General features: G+C 39.4%; 1 protein-coding gene across 5 annotated transcripts in view; it reads left to right on the plus strand.

Moving 5' to 3' along the window:
* Positions 1 to 27839, plus strand: part of LOC134347951 (POU domain, class 2, transcription factor 1-like) — a 179877-nt gene that overhangs the window by 130304 nt on the left and 21734 nt on the right. For all 5 annotated transcript variants that reach the window (XM_063050621.1, XM_063050624.1, XM_063050620.1 and 2 more), the window contains 4 exons: positions 2575 to 2716; positions 7133 to 7278; positions 15926 to 16105; positions 23495 to 23600. In XM_063050621.1, the coding sequence (XP_062906691.1) occupies positions 2575 to 2716; positions 7133 to 7278; positions 15926 to 16105; positions 23495 to 23600 (574 nt within the window). The remainder of the gene's footprint in view (positions 1 to 2574; positions 2717 to 7132; positions 7279 to 15925; positions 16106 to 23494; positions 23601 to 27839) is intronic.

A 27839-nucleotide genomic window follows, 5' to 3' on the forward strand; every position in this document is an offset into this window, starting at 1 on the left:
TCCCTTGGAGGGTCAGACACACTGAGCCGATAGGCTGGTCCTGGACTTATTTCATAATTTACTGGCATAATTTACATAGTACTATTTAACTATTTATGGTTCTATTACTATTTATTATTTATGGTGCAACTGTAATGAAAACTAATTTTCCCCGGGATCAATAAAGTATGACTATGAATATTCCTTCATTGTTGGGAGCTTTAAATTCTGTGGAAGTGCCTTCACCAGAAGAATTGTAGGGGTTCAAGTAGCTGTTGCACTACAACTTTCACAAGACCTAAACCTGTCAGCCATGTCAGTGCAGTATAGATATCAGAAATGAATTTAAAACATCTTTGGTGTTGACAATCACATCTATTCTGTGTCCTCTATGTGCCCTAATGGGAATACTTTTTATGGCTATTCGCCTATATCTCCATTAAATCGCTTTGACACCATTTCTTTTGAAACTCTTTTCCTGACCATGTGCCTCTTGTGTTCCCTGCCAGTCCTTTTGCATGTTTCGTTTTTTTCTCCCCCCTCTCATTTCCCTTTTTCAGTTCTGATGAAGGGTGCCCCATCTGAAAATTTTAACACTTTTCTCTTCCCACATATTAAACCTGACCTGAGTGTTTCCAGCTTTTTATCCTGCTTTGTGATTAGTATCCATTTTTATTTTACATCTATAATAAATGCGTCGTTAAACACAGTATTATACCTTTAAAAAAAAGAGAAGGTAGACCTACAAAGAAAATGCACAGAATACTTTGGGAAAAATAAATAGTGTTAAAGCTTTAGCATTTCGTTGGAATTGTTCGGATAAGCTTTATAGTACAGAATGCTGGTTGGATAATTATATGAGTCCACAGTAAGATTCTATGTTTATGACTTTTTGGGATTGCAGTAGCATTTCTCTGAGATTTGGAATTCCTTGACAATTGCATTGATAGGAATTCATTCCTTATTTACCATTATTCTTTCTTCTTGAGTGTAGTTACAGCAAATTTTACTCTAAAGGCAGCAGGGTCCATGTTGGAATGAACTGAATATATTTCAGAACTCAATTCAGAACTGAGGCCCACTGTGTCTCAGTTGATTTTGTTCTTCCAACCAATGTGAGAAAAGAATAAACTGGTCCCCTAATAAGGATAAGCTGGTATTAAAATCAAAATTCTCTTTTAGTAACATGCACAAAATGCTGGAGGAACTCAGCATGTCAGGCAGCATCTGTGGAAATGAATAGACAATTGGCATTTTGGGCTGAGACCCTTCATTTCCAGCATCTGCAGATTTTCTCATGTTCATAATTCTCTGTTAGGTGTGTTTGTGTTGTATATACAGTATGCACTACTGTTTTTGTTTAAAGCTCAAGTCAAATTTAATATTTAATTAAATTCAGCAAATTGTATTAATTAGCAGTAAAAGAGTAATCTATAATACTACAATGGTATTATGAATTGTTAATTATTTAATATAGTGTTGTGAACATTGCTTTATTTATAATGTTCTATTAACTGTTAATTTAGGTAAATGGAAGAACAGCAGTAGAAACTAATCTGGCATTGCATTTTACTTTAGGCTTTGCCCTTTTAAAAATGATGTAATTAACAAACATGTTTAAAGTAATTTCATTTTGACTAATTAAGGAAATATTTCATAAACTTTTGAAAGTAGTAAACTAAATTTTTCTATTTAACCAGAGAATAAGTTAATAACGTACTTGCCATAGCTAGTAAGGCCAAAAGTATAAGTGGTTTATCTAATATATACTAACAACTAGAGCAACATGTACGAACTGCTGGAGGAACTCATCAGGTCAAACAGCATTTATGAGGGGAGTTAGCAGTCAACGTTTTGGATCAAGACCCTTCTAACTTTTGGTAATCTCTCACCCACCCATCTCCTCCCTCAGATGCCCCTCCTTCCCTTTATTCCATAGACCACTCTCCTCCCTATAGATTTTTTCTTCAGCCCTTACCTCTTCCACATATCGCTTCCTAGCTTCCTACTTCATCCCCTATCCCACCCATCTTCCTCCTCACCTGGTTTCACCGGCCACCTTCTCATTCTGGCTTTTGCCCCCTTCCTTTCCGGTCTTGATAAAGAATCTTGGTCTGAAACGTTGACTGTTTATTCCCTTCCATGGATGCTACCTGACTTGCAGAGTTCCTCCAGCATTTTGTGCGTGTTGCTCAAGGTTTCCAGCATTTTCAGAATTTTCGTGTGTTACTAATAAAGAGACTTTTTTTTGTTTTGAAAATTGGCAAGAATTTGATTTTCTTTTAAACGGCATCTTTCTTGTATGCATAAAAAAAGGTGAGGTGTGGCTATGGCAACTTTGTGGCTACATTTACCTATTTTTTTCATTATCCTGCTGTTGTTGAAAGATAATATCAACATTACCACATCTTGTTCATTCTGGGAAATGCAATTCATTTTTGTGCTTCTACCAAGTGTCTTTTACGAAATAAAATTTGGAGTGTTTTATCTAAGTAAAATTTATCTGTTTAGATTTTGGTATTCGTTACTGTTGAAATGTTTATATTGCATGAAATATTAAAGAACTTTTACTCCATTCCCCACATCTCTTGTTAGGGCGATGTAGGACTTGCCATGGGAAAACTCTATGGAAATGATTTCAGCCAAACTACAATCTCTCGTTTTGAAGCCTTGAACCTCAGCTTTAAGAACATGTGCAAGCTCAAACCATTGCTTGAAAAGTGGTTGAATGATGCAGGTTTGAGAGCTTTTCCCACTTTTCTCTCTATTTCTGTCTTGAGGGAGGTTGGAGAGGAAATTGCTGATGCCACTGTGGAGATGTATTTGCTTCATTGTTAGCCACTGAAGTGGTGGTCCCAAAGGCCACTCATGTAGTTTCATTGTTTAAAATGCATGAATAGGACAAACTAAGGAACAACGGGCCAGTCCACCTGACGTCACAAGTGGGGATATCACTGCGGGAAATTTTGAGGGAATAGATCTACCGTCATTTGGATAGGGTTTGATTAGGAGGAGTCAGTATGGCTTTGTGCCTGGGAAGTTATGCTTAATGAATCTTTTAAAGTTCTTTGAAGAAGCAACCAAAAGGGTAGATGAGGGGAGAGTAGTGGATGCTTTCTGTTTAGACTTTAGCAAGGCCTTTAACAAGGTCTGAGATGTAAGTTGCTCTGGAAAGTTCAGTCCCATGAAATCAAGGGATCTAACTGGGTTGGGTGGATAAAAAATTGCTGAGAGGTAGAAAGCTGAGGGTATGATGGAAGGTTTCTCAGGATGGAGCCTGGTGACTAGTGGTATGCTGCAGGGCTCTGTGTTGGAAACCTAGTTATTTGTTACTTACATAAATTATTTGGATGCAAGTGCATGAGGCTTGATCAGTAAATTTGCGGGACATGAAGTTAAGAGTCATTGTTGATAGTGAAGAAGGTTATCACAGATTGCAAGAGGATCTTGATCAGTTAGGGAAGTGAGCCAACGGATTTCCATACAGTTAAGGTAAGATGATGCATTTCAGAATCAAAATAATGTAGGACACTAGGCGTGGAACGGAGGGACTTGGGAGTGCAGTTACTTGGTTGGTTGAAAGTGATATTGTAGGATGGTGGGGAAAAAAGGGTTTAGTATGCTGGCCTTCATCAGTCATTGTGTTAGGTAGAGGAATTGGATATTATGTTGCAGTTACAGTATACAAGTCATTGGTGAGTACTGTGCACAGTTTGGGTTACCCTGTTGGATATAGTTAAACTGGAAAATATGCAGAGAAGATGCACTTGGATAGGTATATGGAGGGGTGTGGCTCAGAAAGCTATGGGCTAAATGTAGGGAATTGCGACCAGCTGGGTGGTCACCATGTCACCGATAGCTGGTTGGGCCAACGAGGTGTCTGTGCTGTAGCCGTAGCTGTTTGTAACTCTAAATGAAAATAGTTTTTATTCTTGATTTGTTTACAGAACATTTAGGGGCATGGATGGGAATTATTCCATGTATTTGAGACTCAGTAGAAAAATACAGTAAGAAACTGAAAAGTACAATAGTTATGTTGTTAGTACAGAATCTTTTAATATATTATTTCCACATAATATTGAAAGATTACTTTGAGTTAATATCTAGATCTTGTGTGTCTCACTATTAGGATTTTCTTGGCAGCATAAGAATGTTGGGGAGAATCTGCATAAAAGCTGAAAGTTGCATAAACTCTTGCGAGACGACAATATATCTAGTGACTTGAGATTCCATTCAAAGGCAGCATTATTGTCAATGATGCTCTTGTGGTCTGGTACTCTGTTGCAACTTTGAAAAGCTACTTTTTTATTTTAGTAACCTCAGCAGAATTTTTTTTTAAATTTCAAAATATACTTTATTCAAAAATAGAATTATATACAATAAACCATTCAATGACTCTCAGTCCTTTACATACGTTTCCATTATGGTCTCTAGATATCCATACTTTTAGCCACCCACGTGGCACTCCGTTGGTTCACCACACCATTGTTGAAGGGTATACTCCCCGCCACCCGACCCCTCCCACTCCCGCGGGAGAAGAACCCTAAACAGTGGTCCTTCCCCACCGGGCCCTTGCGGTGGCTGCACCAAGTTTCAGTGTGGTAATAAAGACGTGCATTTCTGAAGGAAATTGGGGTTTTTAAAATTTAAACATACCTTTGTTTTTCTAGCATCCTGGTGATCACATTAAAGCCAATGACTGTGTGACTGTATGAGTGTGATATTTGCATAGTTTTCATTGATCCTTTATTTGAGATGTGTCATGATCTGGCCTGGGAAAGAAGAACTTTCCTCACAAGTTAACTGAGTAGTATAGACTACAATTCATAATCACAGTGACAATTTTTTTCTTGTCTAGTGGGTTACAAGTTTTATGCAGCCAACTTATTTACATCATTTATAACAGTCCTATCAGTATGTAAACAGTTGGGAATAGGAATTCCTTGGAAAGTAAACAAAAGAAGGTGATAATAAATTGGCAGTGAGTATATTGTTGCATCAAAACCACAGGTGAACATAGGAGCTTAAAGTCAGTATGCACACAACTACAGTTCTGTCTCCATGCCTCACGTATGGGGTGAAATCTTTCCCCTAGATTTCTCTGTTAAATCTTCTTTCCTGAAATGTGGCTAGGATTGGAAATAACTGCACCAAGTAGCATTTTATTCAAATTTAGTTGAACTTCCTGGCTTTTGTACTCTCAAAGGCATTATTAACCATAAAACCATAAGACATAGGAGCAGAATTAGGCCATTTGCAGCATTGAGTGTGCTCCACCATTTCATCATTGCTGACTTATTTTATTATCCCTCTCAACCCCCATCCTCCTGCCTTCTCCCCGCAAGCTTTGGCACCCTGACTAATCAAGAATCTATCAACCTCCAATGACTTGGCCTGAACAACCGTCTGTGGCGATGAATTCCACAGAATTACCACCCTCTGTCTGGCTAAAGAAATTTCTTCTTATCTCTGTTTTAATTGGGACCCCTTCTATTATGAGACTGTGCCCTTTGGTGCAAGACTTGCCCACTATGGAAAATATCTTCACCACATCCACTCTATCTGGGCCTTTCATTATTTGATAAGTTTCAATGAAATCCACCCTCAGTCTTCTAAACTCCAAAGAGTACAGGTCCAGAGCCAACACATGCTTGTCATATGTTAAGACTTTCATTTCCAGAATAATTTTCGTGAACCTCCTCTGGACCTTCTCCAATGCTGGCACATCCTTCCTTAAATGTTGGGCCCAAAACTGCTTATAATATTCTGAATGTAGTCTGCCCAACATTGTATAAAGCTTAAGCGTTATGTTTTTGGTTTTATATTACAGTCCTATGGAAAGAAATGCTAACATTGCATTGTCTTCCTTACTATCAACTCAACTTACAAGTTATTTTTTTGGGGAATCCCACACTAAGACTACCATGTCAATTGAACATTGGCAAGCAGGTTATTGATAGGCATTCTTTGATGGCACCATAGGTACCATCTTTGATGTTTGAAAGTAGGGTGATAATTTTTGAATTGGATTTGTCTTGCTGTTTATGAGCTGGATACCCTGTATCTTTTTCTGTTTTGTCTCATAGAGTTGCTGGAACATTTTGGTTAAAGATGCTGCCAAATCTAGAGAAGAACATTAAGACTTTGGCCAAGATGTTGTAGTAATGCCTATGTCCAGAATGCTCCTCTATTTCTGATTATCACATGGAATCAATAGAATCATATGATGACTGGCTTCAGTAATGCTAAGCCTTCAGGCTGTGGAAGATATTTAATTGGTGCACAATTTCATCTAAGAGTGACTTTCGACTTTTCATTCATGTCTTTTGCACCCATTATCATTTAAAAGGTAGTGTTGTTCACAAAGTTTCCCTCATTAGTTCTTTAATTGCTTTTGACCAATGGGGACTGGATTTTGGTAGGACAGCATAGCTGAGAACTGATTCAGTAATTTGAGGTTTTGCTTCACTCTCACATGGACACGACTTTTGTTTTGCAAGTATGGAATCTCATATTATAGATCATCCTGCTGCAGTGTACAAAACTTCGGTTTGGTCACACTTGGAGTATTGTGTATCATTTTGATCGCCACACTAGGAAGGATGTGAGGCTTTGGAGAAGGTATAGATGAGGTTGCCTGGACTGGATTGTATTAGCAATAAAGAGCAAACAAGAACTGTGTTCTCTGGAGGGCTGGAGACTGAAGGCTGAACAGATGGAAGTTGATTATGAGAGGTATGTAGAATGTAAATAGAGTTATTATCTTTTGTGGAAATGTTGGGTGGCACAGTGTCCAACATTCAACCAGCTGTGGATGCATTTATCGGTAATGTTGCCCAAGTTGTACTGAAAGGACCACAAAACATCTGCTGAGTGCCCTGAAATTACAACTCAAGACAAGCAAAACTGATTTTGTTTTGCTTTTCAAGAACATACTACATCATTTTAATGTATTTGAGCATTCCTGCATAACAGTCTGGGGGATTGATCAATTTGGGACTGAAGTATAAGGAGTGCAAATCATTTAAATTTATGTACATGACCATTAAATTGCCATAGAGTTGCTGAAATATTTAAATGAAATGATCAAATGGATTGAAATCTTTTTTCAGTTTGATTTCCTTATGTTCAATATTGTTTTTGCTTTTGACAGAAAATTTGTCAGTGGACTCTACACTGTCAAATCCCAGTTCCCTGGCTTCTCCGGGTCTGGGAATCGAAGGGCTGAGCCGCAGGAGAAAGAAACGCACCAGCATAGAGACCAATGTTCGAGTGGCCTTAGAAAAGAGTTTCCTGGAGGTCAGTCACCAGAAATGAGATTCTCAGTGATACAGAAAACACTTCACAATTTGATTTGGGGCTGTTGACTTACTGATCATAGCTGCTTGTCAAAATACACCTACTTAACCAAGTTGAATTTATTTTCTTTAATTTGATAGCATTAAGTGTTTTGCTGTTGAGCTGTGGTTAATGGTAAGGTGATGCCTTATTTATTAAGGCACTCCTCATTGATTTTATAAGTATTTATATGGAGAAAAATAGACATTTGCTTTATTTTTGTATGCCAATGAGATACCAAACCACAAAATTGGCTGCATCTAAGCTTTATCTAAAATCAAATCAGTACTTAATATTAACTATGCTGTGAATGCCATTCATCTTTAAGGCCCCATTCATGTATTGAAGAACTGATGTACACTTCTTTCCTGCTCATGAGAAAAATTAATGTCATTTAATTTAATAGTTTTCTTTTGTCTGTCTAGTTTTTACTAAGAGGTGACGTTAATTTTGAACGAATAAAAGAAAAAAATCAGGCAATTCCAATGATGCATAAGTACTATAAATTGTCCAGTAATTTAAAAATGTAATTAATTTTAGCTTGTAATATTAAATGGTAATAGAATATTAATATTTAAAATAGTGTAACGGTATGTTTTACCTTTTTAAAAAGTATGGTACTGTTTTTTTAAAAAAGAGCTTTGCTTTTGTAACTTATGATGTTATGTCAAATTCTCATCTACTTGTTCAATTCCCTCCTTTGGACTGGCCCTCCCTTTTTCTAACCACCACCAATTTTATAACTCTCCAGTTCTATTACTTTGTATTTTTCCAACTCCAGACTTTTACATAGAACAGTAAAGCACTGTTGTTCCCATCTTGTGCCGATCTTGATGCCAATTTGTACCAAGCATTCTCCACCTGTGAATCATCTATATCTCTCCATTCCATTCATTTTCATGTGTTTACCTAAAAGTCTTTGATATCACTCCTACCCCCGCCCCCAAGAAAAAGAAAACACTGCCTGCTTTCCCTGGTAACTTATTCTGTGGGGGGGGGGGGAATCACTTGCCTCTCATATTCCTTTACATTCCCCCACCCCCCCAAAGAGTGTTCTCTGATGTTTGACATTTCTACTCTGGGGAGGAGACTCTGACTGTATACTCTATTGATCTCTCCCATAATTTTAAATACATCTGTCAGGTCTCCCCTTAGCCTTCAACACTAGAGAAAATGGTCCAGGTTTGTCAAAACTTTCCTTATAGATCATATCCTCTAAACCAGGTAACATCTTGGTAAATTACTTCTGTACTCTCACCACTGTCTCTACATACTTCCTATAATGTGGCAACAAAAAATGTACAAAATACTCCAAGTGCAGTCGGACTAAAGTTTTATATAACTGCAGCATGATTTTGTTACTGTTACCAATGAAAGGAAGCAAAACTTCCGTGTCTCAATTTCCTTTGCTTCACTAGTGGCAACTGAATTAAAAGCTTGACTGTGTTCACTGATAAGTTATCATCTGAAAATAGTTTTTGTTTGAATGAGTAAGGGGTAATATCTGTGGAACAATGTATGCCCAAAAAATGATGAACAAATCTCTAGGAGTATCCTGATTTTTAGTCAGTTTCCATGGAATTCAAACTACAGGAGTTTGACTCATGACACTATCTATATCACTGCAGGTGGAGGGAGGGCACAAATGGGCATCTGCTAAAAATGTCAGGACAGGAGCATAATCTAGCAGCCACCACTTCGAATTACAGCTCGGCATAGTACATATGAGCAATGTCAAGTTCAGAGAGATTGGAGAGAGGGGTAAATATGGAGGAATTTGACACCAAGTCAGGAGTCATTGAATATGTTAAGAGTTTGATGGCAGTGGGGAGATTTGGATGACTGCCAGGACTAGAAACCAGCATCCAAGCCTTAGTCCTTGATTTGTTGCTTGATGTCATCTTCTCCAGCAGATGACATGATAGGCACTCAACATATTGTGCTCTTCACTCTACACCTCACCATTGTAGGTATAATTCTTGGCTTGGCTCCATTTCATCCGGAGGGAGAAGGTGGGAGGACACAATCAAGTGGCCATATTATATTCCCTTGTCTGCAGTTGATTTGTGCTCTATGTAAACAGCAAAGTTAAGGTGTTTGCTACTACTGTGTGTCTCTTTCTAGAGAGAGCTTTGTGCAAACTCAAATCGAGTTGGAGTTCACTGCATTGAGTGAGCTCAGTCCCGGGCCATTTACTGCCTGTGACAGATTGCTAGTTACCATTGCAATTAGTGTATAGGTTTTCGCAAATAAAATGAAGTGTGATGTTTTATGTTTAATGAACTCCAAAACCTAAACACAGAAGTGTGCTAAAGCTCTTAACATAAAAACATCATCGTGTCGGATCAGCCTCTTAAAGTGAAACCCCAATTCAATGTTGGTGGTTGTGAATTATGTACATTTCTCCCAATTAGGTTACCCTACATGTGTTAGGTTGCTTTGTTAAAATCTATGCAGAACAAATACATTGTTTTGGAGGGATAGAAAGGTAGGAGGAGGTGGTGGTGTGGCTCTGCTGCTAAAGAATGGCATCAAATCTGTAGAAAAATGTGACATAGGATCGGAAGATGTTGCATCCTCGTGGATTGAGTTAAGAAACTGCACGGGTAAAAGGACCCTGATGGCAGTTAAGTACAGGCTTCCCAACAGTAGCTGGGATGTGGACCACAGATTACAACAGAAAATAGAAAAGGCATATCAAACGGGCAATATTATGATAGACATGGAAGATTTCAACATGCAGGTCAATTCGGAAAATCAGATTGGTAATGGATTTCTAGAGAGTGAGTTTGAATACCTATGAGCTTTTAGAGCAGTTTGTTGTTGAGCCTTCTAGGGGATCAGCTATACTGGATTGCATGTTATCTAATGAACCGGAGGTAATCAGGGAGCTTAAGGTAAAAGAACCCTCAGGAGACAGTGATCAAAATGTGATTGACTTCACCTTGAAATTTGATAAAGAGAAAGTAAAGCAGTAGTAGTATTTCAGTGGAGTAAGATGCATTACAGTGGAAGAGACAGGAGTTGGCCAAAGTAAATTGGAAGTAGCTGATGGCAGGGGTGACAGCAGAGCAGCAGTGGTGAGAGTTTCTGGGAGAAATGGGGAAGGTGCAAGATAGATGTGTTCTAAAAGCAAAGAAATACTCAAGTGGCAAAATAGTACAACCATACTTGACAAGGGAAGGCAAAAGTAATATAAAAGCAAAAGAGAGGACATGCAACAATACAAAAAATAGTGGTAAGACAGAGGGTAAGGAAGCTTTTAACACCCTACAGAAAGCAACTAAAAGAGTCATTAGGAGGGAAAAGATGAAATATGAAAGCAAGCTAGCAAACAATATCAAAGTGGATAGTAAAAGCTTCAAGTATGTGAAAAAGGAAATAAAAGAGAGATGAGAGTGGATATAGGACTGCTAGAAAATGAGGCTGAAGAAATAACAACGGGATAAGGAGGTGGCAGATGAACTAAATGAGTATTTTGCATTAGTCTTTGCTGTGGAAGACAATAGCAGTGTACCAGATGTTTAAAAGGGTGCGAGGGAAGAAAAGTAAGTGCAGTTACTATTAGAAGGGAGAAAGTGCTCAAAAAGCTGAAAGACCTAAGGCACCTGGAGCAGATGAATTGCACCCTGGGGTTCTGAAAGAGTTAGTGGTAGAGATTGTGGAGGCATTAGTAATGATCCTTCAAAAATCATTGGACTATGGCATGGTGCCAGAGGACTGGAAAATTGCAAATATCACTCCACTCTTTAAGAAAGGAGGAAGACAGCAGAAAGAAAATTATAGACCAGTTAGCCTGACCTCAGTGGTTGGGAAGATGTTGGAGTCAGATGTTAAGGATGAGGTTATGGAGTACTTGGTGACACAGGACAAGATAGGACAAAGTCGGCATGGAAAATCTTGCCTGACGAACCTGTTGAAATTCTTGGAGGAGATTGCATGTAGAATAGATAAAGGGGAGGCAGTGGATGTTGTATATTCGGACTTTCAGAAGGCCGTTGACAAGGTGCCACACATGAGACTGCTTACCAAGTTAAGAGCTCATGATGTTACAAGAAAGTTACTGGCATGGTTAGAGCATTGGCTGACTGGTAGGAGGCAGTGCATGAGAATAAGAGGAAACTTTTTTAGTTGGCTGCAGTGAGTAGTGGTGTTTCACAGGAGTCAATGTTGGGACTGCTTTGTTTTATGCTGTATACCAGTGATTTAGTTAATGGAATAGATGGCTTTGTTGCCAAGTTTGCAGATGATACAAAGATTGGTGCAGGGACAGGTAGTGATGAGGAAACAGGTAGGCTGCAGAAAGACTCAGACAGATTAGGAGAATGGACAAGAAAGTGGCAAATGAAATAATGTTGGAAAATGCGTGGGCATGCACTTTGGTAGAAGAAATAAATGAGCAGACTATTTGATAAATGGGGAAAAAAATCTAAAAATCTGAGATGCAAAGGGACCTGGGAGTCCTTGTCCGGAACAATCGAAATGTTAACTTGCAGTTAGAGTCAGTGGTGAGGAAAGCAAATTCAATGTTAGCATTCACTTCAAGAGGTCTAACATACAAGAGTAGGGTTGTGATGCTGAGGCTTTATTAGGCACTGGTGAGGTCTCACCTTGAGTATTGTGAACAGTTCTGGGCTTCTCATCTACGAAAAGATGCACTGGCATTGGAGCAGATTCACAGGAGGCTCACAAGGATGAGCAACACACACAAAAAATGCTGGTGAATGCAGCAGGCCAGGCAGCATCTATAGGAAGAGGTATAGTTGACGTTTTGGGCCAGGACCTTTTGTCAGGACTAACTGAAAGAAGAGATAGTAAGAGATTTGAAAGTGGGAGGGGGATGGGTAGATCCAAAATGATAGGAGAAGACCGGAGGGTAGGGGTGGATCTAAGAGCTGGAAAGTTGATTGGCAAAAGGGAGATTGGCAAAACCTGAGTGTGGCTTCATCTTAACAGTAGAGGAGGCCGTGGACAGACATCAGAATGGGAATGGAACACCTACGCTTTGTCCGCCAGAGAAAGGAAGATCTCTCAGTGGCCACGCATTTTAATTCCACGTCCCATTCCCATTCTGATATGTCTATCCACGGCCTCCTCTACTGTAAAGATGAAGTCACACTCAAGTTGGAGGAACAACACCTTATATTCCATCTGGGTAGCCGCCAACCTGATGGCATGAATATTGACTTCTCTAACTTCTGTTAATGCCCCTCCTCCCCTTCACACCCCATCCCTTATTTATTTATTTAATATTGTTTTAATATATTGTTTATTTTTTCCTTTTTTCCCCTCTTTTTTTTCTCCCTCTGTCCCTCTCACTCCTTGCCTGCTGTCTACCCTCCAGGCTCCCTTCCCCCCTTCTCTTTCTCCCCAGGCTTCCCGTCCCATGATCCTCTCCCTTCTCCAGCCTTGTATCCCTTTTGTCAATCAACTTTCCAGCTCTTAGATCCACCCCTCCCCTCCTGTCTTCTCCTATCATTTTGGATCTCACCCTCTCCCTCCCACATTCAAATCTCTTACTATCTCTTCTTTCAGTTAGTCCTGACGAAGGGTCCCGGCCTGAAACGTCGACTGTACCTCTTCCTATAGATGCTGCCTGACCTGCAGCGTTCATGAGCATTTTTTGTGTGTGTTGCTTGAATTTCCAGCGTCTGCAGATTTCCTCATGTCTGCATTCACATGGATGAATTGGGAATGAAAGGGTTATTGTATGAGGAACGTCTGATGGCTTTGGGTCTGTACTTGCTGGAATTTAGAAGGATGGAGGGGTTGGGGAATCTCATTGGAACCTCCCGAATGTTGAAAGGCCTAGACAAGGTAGGTGTGGAAAGGATGTTTCCCATGGTGAAGGAGTCTAGGACAAGAGGGCACAGCCTCAGGATAGAGGAGCGTCCATTTAAAACAGAGATATTTCTTTAGTCAGAGGCTGGTGAATTTGTGGAATTTATTACCACAGACAGCTGTGGAGGCCATGTTGTTGGGTGTATTTAAGGCAGAGATTGATAGATTCTTGATTGGATACAGCATCAAAGGTTACGGAGAGAAGGACAGGGAGTGGGGCTGAGGAGGAAAAGAAAGAATGGGTCGTGATTGAATGGTGGAACAGACTCGTTGGGCCACATGGTCTAATTCTGCTCCTGTGTTTTATAGTGAGAATTTAACTTTTCTAAGCTGTTTTTCTCTGTTCTGTTCAAATAACATTTTAATTTAAGAAAATATCCTTGATTGCTGTTTGCTTTAATAGCAGAGAAACATTGAACTGACAAACCTAATGGATGTAAATGAGACTGGAATCAATGTAATTTATTTGTCAGCATTTAGGTGTTTGTGCTGATTAGTAATACCTTTTTTTTCCCAATGAGAATTTGGTGAGCATTGAAACCAGTGTTTCCCTTTGAAGTTTCCAAAACCAAATAAATAATGTGAAGAATTTTATTGATTTGAGGCAATATCTCTCTGCAGGAGCATATCCTACTTATTTAGGTATGTAGAATTTGGGTATGTATTGGCCAGAGTAGAGCGAATATTAAAAAAAGCAGTTGCTCAAGATACTTATACTTCAAGATATGTAGATCTTGAGATTAGGGATCAAAGTTGTACCTATTGTTGTAATATCTTTAGCAACATTGTTTCTATGTACTTAACACATTTGAGAATTAGAAACTATGTTTCAAGTTCCATTTTTGCATCATGAGTTCAAATTACTTAATAATCCAATCCCTCCCCAGTCAGTGGACATTGAGCATCCACAAGGGATGGCAGCAATTAGATCTGCTAAAGCAAATGAGATTACTTTATATTATAGTGTACCAATTCAGGCAGATGGGGCTCATTAGCCATCGTTGGCAGCTCACCTAGAAGGAAAATTCCCCACTCATGCGGAAGGGTTTGGAATTAAACTCCGAGGGGAAGAATCCAGAGCTGGAGTCTCCACAGCAGTCCTACATTGAGTTCAATGTTGACTGGCAACTCCTGCGATGCTGCTGCTATCAAACTATATCGGTCTCTACCGTTCCTTTGAGTTTATCTGATTCGTGGGGTGGGGGGAGCTCGCTACATGGGCAACAGCTTGCTCTCCATATTGTACTGCCCAGACTTGCATAACTAGACAGCTAGGATGCAATATCTGTGGGGAACGCTTTCTAATGGAGGCCCTCACCTCACCAATGTATGTTGCTCTTCATACGCACAGTTAATGTCAGAGGCTTCAGGGTTGACAGCACTTGGATTTTCTTTTCAAGCCTGATTTAAAAGTGATAATTTGAATCCTAGTGATGGGTAATGGCTATAAATATTGGGCCTTCATCTGAATGTGTTAATTTTCAACATCTTTAAATTGATTCCCTTTTGGAAAGAACCAACTATTTTTATCCAGTCCAGATTTTTACCAAAGTATTTTTTGTGCAGTAGAGTTGAATTACTTCTGAAAGAATTATAATACTTCTAGACTACTCTGGTGGTTCAGTTCTTTCAACCCCTTAACCCACTTTTCATAATTTATTGAGAACACTTCTTGTTGCTAGAATGTGGTGTATTGTAGGTAAATAGGGTATATTGAATAGAATAGTATTTATGATGCATTTTTGTAAGGAGGAATGTATTAACTAAATAATTTCATTTATTAGATTGCTGTTGATCCATGGAGAAATCTTGGAGCATTGACTGGTAGCATTAAATATGACTTATCTTGTACAGTGTTTAAAATATAATTTAGATTTGTTCTGTGTCAACCGTTTGCAAGCAGCAGTGATTCTCATATTTCTACTGATCTCATTCCAAAATGGTTTTAAGTATGAAAATAAAACTGATTTCAAAGAAGCAAGCTACATTGGATGCCACGAATAACTGCTGTATATCAGGTGATAAAATGTGAATCAGTGCCATTAGATATCTTTTAGAAATTTAAAGCTAATATAGTTTTTTATTAAAAAAAAACTTAAATTGCTGGGCAATTCTACTAATTTTGCACCAAACTGCTAGGATTTTTCTCAAGGTGTTAGGAAGTTTGGGACAACCTCAAAAATGCACTGAACCCTAGTCTATTGTAATTCACAGGAGTTTTCCTGTCTGGTGTTCCAGTTTAGCAAAATGAAGCACGAACTTATTGCAGTTTCCAAATACTTATACTTGGATACATATCTGCAGTAACCCTGCAGGTTTATGGAAGGGAATTGCTATGATAATATAAGCAAAGTAACAGTTCTTTATTTTTTTGAATTACAATTTATTTTCACTGTTGCCTTATATCTTAATAATTTAATCTTATAAAATTTTCAACGTTTTAATGCCATATGTATATTTTGAGTGTCAATTAGCAAATTCTAATAGTGCTTCCAGTTTTAGTGCTGTGGGCTTCTTCTGACTCTGTCTTAGTAGCATTATGTTGATCAACCCGTTATTTGTGAAGCATCTTGCTAGTTTCGATCAGGACAGCTTCAGACAGGAAACTGATGCCAGTAGATTTAGAAGTAAGGCTATACTTAAAAGGTTTGCAGCATGCATGGAGAAATCACGGTTGTTCTTGCTCAGTAAAAAAAAAACTGTCATTATGTGCTACATATAGATAAAGAGACATTCATTCACATTTGTGGAAAAATCATTTTTGCAGAACCAAAAGCCTACCTCGGAGGAGATCATGATGATTGCTGATCAGCTGCAGATGGAAAAGGAAGTGATCAGAGTCTGGTTCTGTAATAGACGCCAGAAGGAGAAGCGGATAAATCCTCCCAGCAGTAACAGTGGCACTACCACTACTACCAAAACGAACTTTAACAACCCCACCTCCATGGTAGGAGAACATTTATAGAATATAATCTAAATAATATATTGTATATCACTTACACTTATTACAAAATTTAATTAGCAGAAGTCCTTTATGCAACTTGGCTCAAGTAATGTATGCAAAGCCTTTGATGTACACAAAATTGATATTTGGTGCAGTAGCAATTAGTAATTCTCACTGAAATAGTTAGTGCCATTAGTTTAATATGTGTAAGAAAATAAAACAATGTATGAAATGCAGACAATATAAACAGAAATTTGAGTTATTCACATGAATATTTAGCATTTATTAATGTATTAGATTATGGATAAAGTTTTGTTCAACTAGATTGCCACCAAAGACAGTCGATCACGTTGAATATTTCATTAGTTGCTGAATTGTGATAGATATTTAAGGAACTATCTACATGTGAAGAGCATTTACTGTTAATATTCACTCTGGAAATGTGTCATTGACAAATCAAGAAGGTATCGTCAATTGTCTGGTGAAGATGATGGCAGGGTATTGTCTTCATTGCTATGTGCAGGACTTTTTCAACTAAAACTAGCACATGTGGCTAAAATGTCATTGCTGTGGCGACTCACTGTGGTGAGTTTAAAATAACGTTTGGGCAACAGTGTTTTTATATGACAGTTTTGACCATTTTATGTGGTAGTTTCTGAAGATGTGCTGTGTAATAATCTCATGAGTTGCTTTGTGTAATCACAAATAGCTAATGACTCCAAGGCTTATAGTTTAGTTCTTTTGCTGTTATATTTCCGGATGCATTTTTTTTTTTGAAACTTTTTTGGAGTTAATACTGAATTCTGCAACCTTCCAAGTTCTGTGTTTGTAAATTGCAATTAAACAATTGAATCTGCTAATGTTTGCAAGAAATGTGCAAAAGGCAACAAACTGTGCAAATGCAGAAAGAAAAGAAACAAAATAATAACAATAAATAAAAAAGCAATAAATAATGAGAGCATGAGATAAAGAGTCCTTTAAAATGAGTCCGTAGTTTGTGGGAGCAGTTCATTGTTGGGGTGAGTGAAGTTATCCCCTCTGGTTCAAGAAGGGGTCATAACTCTTCCTGAACCTGGTGGTGCGGGACCTGAGGCTCCTGCACCTCCTTCCTGATGGCGACAGGGAGATGAGAGCATGGTCTGGATTGTGGGGATCCTCAATGATGGATGCTGCTTTTCTGTGAATGTGCTGTTTGTAGATGTGCTGAATGGTGGGGAGGGCTTTACCTGTGATGGACTGGGCTGTATCCACTACTTTTGATAGGCTTTTCCATTCAGGGCATTGGTGTTTCTATACCAGGCGAGAATCAATCAGTTATTTTCCCTCGTGCTACTATAGAAGATTGTCAAATTTTAGATGACATACCAAAACTTCGTAAACTTCTAAGAAGGTGAAGGTGCTACCGTGCCTTCTTTGTAATGGAGCTCTCATGCTGGATTCAGGAGAGATCCTCTGAAATGATCATACTGAGAACTTTAACATTGTTGACTGTCTCCACCTCTGGCTCCCTGATGAGTGGTTCATCGACCTCCGGTGTAACATGGTGTCAGCAAAATGAAAGAGCTGGTTATTGACATTAGGGAGTGTGGTGGTGCACGTGCTCCTGTCTTTGTCAGCAGTGCTGAGGTCGAGAGGGTTGACAGCTTCAAGTACCTTGGAGTGAACTTCACTCATACCCTGACCTTGTCCTGGTAGATGCCACAGCCTAGAAAGCTCAGCAATACTTCTGCTTCCTCGGGAGACTAAAGAAATTTGGCAGATCCCTGTCACGTTCACCAATCTTTTATTGATGCAGCATTGGATGCATGAGGGCTTGGAATGGCAGCTGCTCTGCTCAGGACCACAAGACACTGCAGAGAATTGCGGACACAGCTCAGCACGTCATGGAAACCAGACTTGGCTCATCTCATTGCCTCTGCAAAGTGTTCGGCATGTTCAAAGATCCCCCAACCACAACTGATATTCTTTCTTCTCCCTTTTCCCATTGAGCAGAAGATACAAAAGCTTGACAGAACAAACCACCAGGCTCAGGGACAGCTGTTCTGAGGTTATTCACAAGTTCCCTGGAATGTTACAGTTCAGATTCAGGTTCATTTATTTACCAAAAGTACAGTGGAATGTGTTGTTTGCATTAACAACCAATGTAACCTAAGGATGTGCTGAGGGCAACACGCAAGTGTCACTACAATTCCAGCCCCAACATTGCTTGCACATTATGTTCGGCAGAACAACACAGACAAGCAACAAAACAACAGAGAATCAGGCCCCTTTCCTCTCTCACACCCACCTACACATACAGATAGTCTTCAGACCCCACGACAGGCCTCCAGCCTCCAAAGGACTTGTGGACTTGCAAACAACGGGCCCCTGACTTCCCCAGTGGAGTTCAGATTCATAGACCCAGGGCATCAGCCTTCAAGCTTCAACTTCCAGACTCTTGAATGACCTTCACCTTAAATCTTCATTATTGACCCCAGGACTCCGAACTCCAGTTCCTGAACTCCCGACTCACTTACCTAGGGAGTCACCGGCCATTACGCCTCCTGCTTGCACAGGCATCTACCCACTGACATGGGGAACTTGACAAGTCCTTGTCATCAGTTCTTGACAGCCTGACATCCACAGTTGTCCTTCATCGCACATCCAGCGCAGAGCGGAGACCCAAACTCCGGATGTCCTTCGTCCCATGTCTTTGGCCTTGGCCTTTGAGTGCAAAGCTGAGGCCTAGACTCCAGATGTCCTTCGTCCCGTGTCCTCGGCCTTGGCCTTCGAGTGCAAAGCTGAGGCCTAGACTCCAGATGTCGTTCGTCCCGTGTCCTCGGCCTTGGCCTTTGAGCGCAAAGCCGAGGCCTAGACTCCAGATGTCCTTCGTCGTTCATCCTTTCCCTGGCAATCAAGCACGGAATGGAGTCCTAGACTCCAGCTTGACCTCCAGCTCCTCGACATCCTTATTCCTAAGCTCAAATCTGAATCCTAACTCCCCTCTCTGTCCCCAAAACCGTAAGTTCAAAGTAAATTTATTATCAAATTACATATATATCATCATATACAACCCTGAGGTTCATTTTCTTGTGGGCATACTCAATAAATCCATAGTGGAATAATAACCATAATAAAATCAATGAAATACTGCACCAACTTGGGCATTCAACCAGGGTACCAAAGACAGCAAACTGTGCAAATACAAAAAGAAAGAAGTTAATAATAAATAAAAAATATTGGGAATGAAATGGAGAGTCCTTGAAATTGAGCCCATAGGATGTGGGAACATTTCAATAATGGGACAAAGGAAGTTGAGTGAAGTTATCACCTTTGCTTCAAGAGCCTGAAGGCTGAGGGGTAATAACTGCTCCTGAACCTGGTGTTGTGAGTCCTGAGGCTCCTGTACTTCCCTCCTGATGGCAGTGGCGAGAGGAGAAAGTGGCTTGGGTGGTTGGGGTCGTCGTTGAAGGATGCTGCTTTCCTGTGACACCACTTCACGTAGATGTGCTTATTACTGGGTAGGGCTAACGTGTGATGGACTGGTCCGTATCCACTAACTTTTGTAGGATTTTCCGTTGAAGTGCATTGGTGTCCATCCCTATAAACCAAAAAAAAAAGCCTGACTCACAATCTTGACGGAGGTTATAGCTCAGCGCCATCTTGACTGGATGGACCCTTGACCTCAGAATGTACCTCATTTTGATCTTGCTCATTATTGTTTATCTGCACTTCACGTTCTCTGTAGCTGGTGCACTTAATTTTATATTCAGTTGTTACTTTAGCTTGTACTATCTCAATGCACTGTGTAATGCTTTGTTCTGTGTGCAAGGCAAGCTTTTCACTATACCTTGGTACATGTGACAATAATAAGCCAATTCCAATTCTAAATTTATGATCAAGAATGATTTTTTTAACATATTCAGAAGAGTAAACATGGTAGACTGTGAAACTAATAAAATTGCATTAATGCCGAAGGAGAAGCTGAGCTCATCTTCAAATATTGGCTCTGGTATCTTCAGAAGATTTTGCTCTTAAGTTGAGTGTATTTGCAGCTCTATTTCAGAGAGCAGTGAAGATAGAATTGCTTCAAATAAGATTAACTCTGAAGTTAAATGGAAAAAATGTAAAAAAATATATAAAATTGTTCTCAGATACACATTCTGTCAGAGGAATGGATATTTAGCTGTGTAATTTTCAGATGACATATAAGGATTTTTCTAACCCGTTTCTATTTAGTTTTTGTTACCTGATTGCTGGAGCATCAGACTTTAAAACAATAATAGCCTTTGGTTTTTTTAGGGTCATGCAAGCCTTCAGCCAGCACTTTTGTAGGCATAGTCGAATAGACTTGTCCTTTTATGAAGAGTCTGGCTGGAAGGAATCTCGTTCCAATTTTCATCCAAAGCTTTTCAGAAATTATACGTAAAGCCTATTTACATGTAAGCCAAAGGGACAGGCAGATAGGCAGAAGGAGTGGGGTGCCTCTGTTAGTAAAACAAAAAGAAGTCAAGTCCTCAGAAATAAGTGACATGGAATCAGAAGATGTAGAATCTTTGTAAGAAACTAAGGGTAAAAAGTCTTTGATGGGAGTTATATATGGCCTCCAAACAGTAGCCAGAATGTGGAGTACCAAGTACATTGGGAGATGGAGAAGGTATGCAAAAATGTCAACGTTATGATACATCTGATACAGCTACTGCTCTTCAACCAATTCATTGTTGCTAAGTTGTATTTGCATACTGAAATTGTTAATAAACCTGATTCCATTGGTTTATTATTAGTTCCCCAAGCATCTGAGTGATGTATTCTATTTGTCTTGTGAGTGGAGCAGGCAACTTCTAGCCCAAGATTTAGGAAAAAATCTTCTGTAAGGCCCCATTCCTAGGAATTATTCTTAGATTGATAAGTCAAACCAGCGAACTGCTTCACTGTTTGATGGTTAATAATTAAAAGTTGTAAAATTGTGATCATTAGCCTTTCTTAACAATTACTGTAAGCAAAAACATAAAACGTGTTCACCCTCCTTGAAACTTTTCATGTTTTATTGTTTTACAACATTAAATCACAGTGGATTTAATTTGGCTTTTTTTTGTACACTGATCAAAAGAAAGAGTCTTTCATATCAGATCTCTACAAAGTGATCTAAATTAATTACAAATATAAAACACAAAATAATTGATTGCATAATTACTCACCCCCTTCAAGTCGGTATTTAGAAGATGCACCTTTGGCAGCAATTACAACCTTGAGTCTGTGTGGATAGGTCTTTATTAGCTTTGCACATGTGGATGCTGCAACTTTTCCCCATTCTCCTTTACAAAACTGTTTAAACTCTGTCAGATTGCATGGGGGATCGTGAGTGAAGTGCCCTTGTCAAGTCCACCCACAAATTCTCAGTTGGGTTAAGGTCTGAACTGTGACTTGGCCACTCCAGGACATTAACTTTGTTTTTAAGCCATTCTGGTGTAGCTTTGGCTTTACACTTGGGGTCATTGTCTTGCTGGAAAACAAATCTTCCCCCAAGTCGCAGGTCTCTTGCAGACTACATCAAGTTTCCTCCAGGATTTCCCTGTATTTTGCTACATTCATTTTACCCTCTACCTTCACAAGCCAAAAAACACAGTCTGATGGCCAAAAAAAAACTCAATTTTGGTTTCATCAGACCATAGCATCTTCTTCCAGCTGACTTCAGAGTCTCCTACATGCCTTCTGGCAAACTCCAGGCGAGATTTCATGTGAGTGTTTTAAATGAGTGGCTTTCTATGCCACTCTCCCATAAAGCTGTGACCGGTGAAGCACCAGGCAACAGTTGTTGTTTGCACAGTCTCTCTCATCTCAGCCACTGAAGCTTGTGAATCCTTCACAGTTGTCATAAGTCTCTTGGTGGCCTAGATCCCTTCTTGCATGGTCAGTCAGTTTTGAGGACGGCCTGCTCTAGGCAGATTTATAGCTGTGCCATATTCTTTCCATTTCTTGATGATGGATTTAACTGTACTACAAGGGATACTCAGTGACTTGGAAATTTTCTTGTATCCATCTCCTTTCTTGTGCTTTAACCCTTTTGTGGAGTTGCATGGAGTGTTCTTTTGTCTTCATGATATAGTTTTTGCCAGGACACTGACTCACCAGCAGTTGGACCTTCCAGTTAGAGGTCGGTTTTTACTACAATCAATTGAAACATGGTGATCTCCATTTAACTAATTATGTAATTTCTAAAACCAGTTGGCTGCACTAATGATGATTTGGTGTGTCATATTAAAGAGGGGGTGAATAGTTGCAAGATCAGTTATTTTGTGTTTTATATTTCTAATTAATTTAGATCACTTTGTAGAGATCTGTTTTCACTGTGACACTTCAAGTGTCTTTTCTGTTGATCAGAGTCAAAAAAGCCAAATTAAATCCACTGTGACTCAATGTTGTAAAACAATAAAACATGAAAGCTTCCAAGGCACTGCAGAAGTTATCTGCTTCTATCACTTTCCCTGGCAGTGCATTACAGGGACTTACTTTTCTCTGTATTAAGAAAACTTACTGCACAAATCTATATTAAAAGTTTCCTCCTCTTACCTTGAAGCACTCTAGAATTTGGAATTTGCACCCTGGAAAAAGACACTACCTACCTTGTTTGTGCCTCCTATAATATTATATTCTTCTGTCAGGTTGCCCCTCAGCCTCCGACACTCCAAAGAAAGCAATTCAAAATGGCATCAGGTTTATCAACAATTTGAGTAATGCAAATTTACCAGTAGTAAAAAAAGAATCCGTGTAATTTCCTATGTCTGCTTGATATCTAGCTTTTCCTTCTCGTGCTTCTCCTTTCCTTACATATGAAATACTGCTAAATTGAGCTTCTGCAATGTCATATTCATTGGACTTTGTGTTTACAGACCCCATGCATGTCAGTACTATTCTTTTTTCCCCACTTTCTCCTCCAGTGGAACATCTGTAACTGCAAGTGGTTCTTGGACCTAAGATGTGCCTAAGATTAAAAAGATTCTAAATCTCATCGATTTGCATTAAGAATTGGTCAGTTTCAAATGCAGTTGATCTGCTGTGCAATCAGATTGACTGTCACTACTTTCAGATCCTAAGGTGTGAGAGGGTGATGAGAAGAATGGTGAAATTACTATTTGGCCATCTTCTCATTAATTCTTAGTGAAAGCCATACATTGGCAAAAATTGTTTATTTTTATTGCTTTCCTTAACTGATGTATGATTCATGAAAATCAGAGTTGTCCTCAAACTTAGTCAACATCTGGTGTCAGAAAAAAAATTAAATGTACTTTGCCAAAACAATGATTTTTAAAGTTGTCCATATGCTATTAATAATCATCTAATTGTGTCTCTACTCTACAGATGAACATGACTGAATGTTGTTAAATGTTTGGATTATATTTTTCTTTTAAATAGGTTAGCACTAGTAACCTTGTGACAAGTAGTACACCAACTACTCGGGCTGTAAATGCAATGCAGATGCCTGTGTCCAGTGCCGGTGTAACAAGCTTCAGCATTTCAGGTGAGAAGTTGCTGCTAATCAAGCTAATATAGATAGATTATCTGATCCCATTTGTTCTAACGTACCTTTGATTTTAAATCCATTTTAATAGCGGTGATGAAAATCTGCCTTCTAAAAAAACAAAAACAGTTTATCTTTGGGGACCAGCTAAAAGAGCAGCCAAATTCATTCTGATTTACCTTATGAATTGGGGAGGAAACTGCTCCTTCCTTTGTAATTCTTTGTAATCTTAGTGAATGGAGGTACACTGTCAGTTCAACTGCCCTTTAAGTAAAAGACTATGTTTTGGGCCGAAACTCTTCACCAGAACTGCTGAAGGGTCTCAGCCTGAAACGTTGACTGTTTACTGTTTTCCATAGATGCTGCCTGGCCTGCTGGGTTCCTCCAGCATTTTATGTATGCTGCGAAAGGTTATGTAGTAGCTTTTATATTAAGTAGCATTCTGAATGTTACTTCAGATTTATGGGAATGATGATTTTTTTAAATTAATTTGTTCTCCTTCATTTTCTGTTTCAATGTGATGAAAGCATACAGGTGTGAACGTAGGATAGTATATCACAGAAAGAGGTCCTTTGCTCCACGATATGCTGAACTAATTAGATTAGTGATCAAATACCCAAATAAACACATCTGCTCTATCTATGAAATGTCCATATCCTTCCATTTTTAGCACATTCACGTGCCTACCTATGAGCCCTTTGATCACCTATGTATTAGCTTTTATCACTATGTCTGGCTGCACATTTCAGGCATCCATTACTCGTTGCGTAAAATAAACTTTGCCCCACACATCTCCTTTGAACCTTTCCCCTCCTATTTTAAATGCATACTCTGGTTTAGGATATTTCATCCCTGGGAAAGTGATACTAACCTCTATCAGATCTTACCTCAGCCTTCCTGATCCAAAGGAAAACGACCCAAGTCAGCTCAACCTCCTTTTGTAGCACGTGCCCTGTAATCCAGGCAACATCCCCACAGCCACTTCTTCACCCCCTCCAAAGCCTCAAAATCATTTCTATAATAGGACAACCAGAACTGAATGCGGCCTAATTAGAGTTTTGTAAAACTGCAACATAACTTTCCTTTTCTTGAACTCATTTCCTTGACTAATAAAGACAAGCAACTGTACATTCTGCAGCTGGTCATTAAAACCCCTCCATGTGTGGACTTGTCCAAAAACTGTTCCCAGTTAACTCTCCTGAGTTCCCACCTAGTACAGTCATGATTTGCCTACACCAGTTAAATACTCTCCTGAAAGATCCATATTTAACCTTATCTATAGCTATCTTAAAACTTCCAACATCCTCGACTCTGGCACCAGAAGGTAATACACTGCCTTCTTTTTTGCAGTCGCGGAATCGCCTTTCTGTCCCCCTAACAATTGAGTCTAGTCATTATTGCTCTCCATTAGCCTTTCTTAACAATTACTGTAAGCAAAACATGCCTTCAAAAAGTATTCACCCCCCTGAAACTTTTCATGTTTTATTGTTTTACAGCATTGAACATCGAACATATAGAACAGTACAGCACAGTACAGGCTCTTTGGCCCACACTGTTGTGCCGACCCTTAAACCCTGCCTCCCATATAATCCCCCACCTTAAATTCCTCCATATACCTCCAAAATTGAACCACAGTGGATTTAATTTGGCTTTTTTTTGACACTGATCAAAAGAAAAAGACTCTTTCATATCAAAGTGAAAACAGATCTCTGCAAAGTGATCTAAATTAATTACAAATACAAAATACAAAATAATTGATTGCGTAAGTATTCACCCCCTTCAAGTCAGTATTTAGTAGATGCACCTTTGGCAGCAATTACAGCCTTGAGTCTATGTGGCTAGGTCTCAGCTTTACACATGTGGACACTGCAGTTTTTCCCCATTCTTCTGTACAAAACTGCTCAAGCTCTGTCAGAATACATGGAGATCATGAGTGAGTCCACCCACAAATTCTCAGTTGGATTGAGGTCTTAACTCTGACCTGGCCACTCCAGGACATTAACTTTATTGTTTTTAAGCCATTCCTGTGTAGCTTTGGCTTTATGCTTAGAGTCATTGTCTTACTGGAAAACAAATCTTCTCCCAAGTCGCCGTTCTCTTACACACTGCATCAGGTTTTCCATCAGGAATTCCCTGTATTTTGCTGCATTCATTTTACTCTCTATCTTCACAAGCTTTCCAGGGCCTACTGCAGTGAAGCATCCCCACAGCATGATGCAGCCACCACCATACTTCACAGTTGGGATGGTGTGTTTTTGATGAAGCGCAGTGTTTGGCTTTCGCCAAACATAGCATTTAATCGGATGGCCAGAAAGCTCAATTTTGGTTTCATCAGAACATAGAATCTTCCAGCTGACTTCAGAGTCTTCCACATGTCTTCTGGCAAACTCTAGCCAAGATTTCATGTGAGTGTTTTTCAATGAGTGGCTTTCTCTTTGCCACTCTCCCAAAAAGCTTTCGCGGAGTTGCTTGGAGTGTTCTTTTGTCTTCACGGTGTAGTTTTTGCCAGGATACTGATCGCCACCAGTTGGACCTTCCAGATACAGGTGTATTTTTACTACAGTCAATTGAAACACCTTGACTGCACATGGTGATCTCCACTTAACTAATTATGTGACTTCTAAAACCATTTGCCTGTACCAGTGATGATTTAGTGTGTCATATTAAAGGGGGTGAATACTTATGCAATCAGTTATTTTGTGTTTTATATTTGTAATTAATTTAGATCACTTTGTAGGGATATGTTTTCACTGTGACAATTCAAGTGTCTTTTCTGTTGGTCAGTGTCAAAAAAAGCAAATTAAATCCACTGTGGTTTAATGTTTTAAAACAATAAAACATGAAAATTTCTGGGGGGGAGTATACTTTTTATAGGCACTGTAAATATAATTGCAAAGAAAGCACCACAGCATCTCTAATTCCTCAGGAGTTTGCGGTCATCAAAAACGTTGGTAGACTTCTATAGATGTGTGGTACAGAGTGGACTGATTGGCTGCATTACTGCTGGGTATGGGAACGCCAGTGGCTTTGAGCAGAAAATCCTACAAAAGGTAGTGGATTCAGCCCAGTACATCATGGGTAAATCTCTCCCAGCCATTGTGCACAATCTACATGAAATGTTGCTGTAGAAAAGCAGCATCCATCATCAGAGAACCTCATCACCCAGGCCATGTACTTTTCTCACTGCTGCTATTGGGTATAAGATACAATTGACTCAGGTCTCGCAGCACTAGGTTCAAGAACAGTCCCACCCTCAACCATCAGGCTGTTGAACAAAAGCGGATAACTACACTCATTGTATTTCTCGTGTTCCCAGAACCAATGTCTCACCAGCAACTTTGATGTGTGTTGTCTCATTTTAAGGATTCTTTAACTTGTTATTTCATGCTGTTTCATTTCATACTCGTTATTTAAAACTATTTATTTATATTTGCATAGTTTGCTGTTCATTGATTCTCTTTACAGTGCTGTTCTATAGATTTGCTAAATATACCTGCAGGGAAATGAATCGTGGGTTTTAGATGGTGACGTGTATATGCTTTGTGTCCGTGAATATTTAACTGAGCCGAGTTGCAGCTCCTGACTGACCATATGAAGCAAATGGTGATGGCGTTGGATACACTTAGGATCATCCAGGATACTGAGAACACCATAGCAAGAATTTTAGTGAGACAGTCACAGCTATGGGATAGGCCGCAGATTGTTGGGTGACCATGAGGAGAAGTAAGGAGTAGACCAGACAGTGGAGAGGATCCTCTAAAGTTCAAACCTCAAAGTAAAATTTATTGTCAAAGTACATACACGTCACCATTTGCAACCCTGAGATCATTGGCTGATTTCCCATTCCAAGTCCAAGGCCAAGACAAAGGATCAGTGCAGGAACCTGGTCTGAATTCCCTTTGGTAAACCAGGATCTTTATACTATGATCCATGGTGGTATATTAAGCTGATTTTACTCCCACTTATCCAGCTTTATTGAATAATGACCAGGAGGAAGAATCTAGCCTGATTTCCCCACTTGAGTGCTGAGTGACTGGATCATATACCAGTGCTGGAAGATGTTGTGGTTTACTATATTAGCATGCAGCCCATGGGTAATTAGCAGTAGCAGGATCTATCCACTTAAACACAGAGCCATAGGTTTGCAGAACTAGATTGTTTGCTTCATTGAATCATTGTCAACTCTATGAAACAACAATCCAACTGGTCCAATTCCCCGTCAACCCCAGCACTCCCTTT

The sequence above is a fragment of the Mobula hypostoma genome, chromosome 6 (assembly GCF_963921235.1).
Source record: "Mobula hypostoma chromosome 6, sMobHyp1.1, whole genome shotgun sequence".
NCBI classification, from domain to species: Eukaryota; Metazoa; Chordata; class Chondrichthyes; order Myliobatiformes; family Myliobatidae; genus Mobula; species Mobula hypostoma.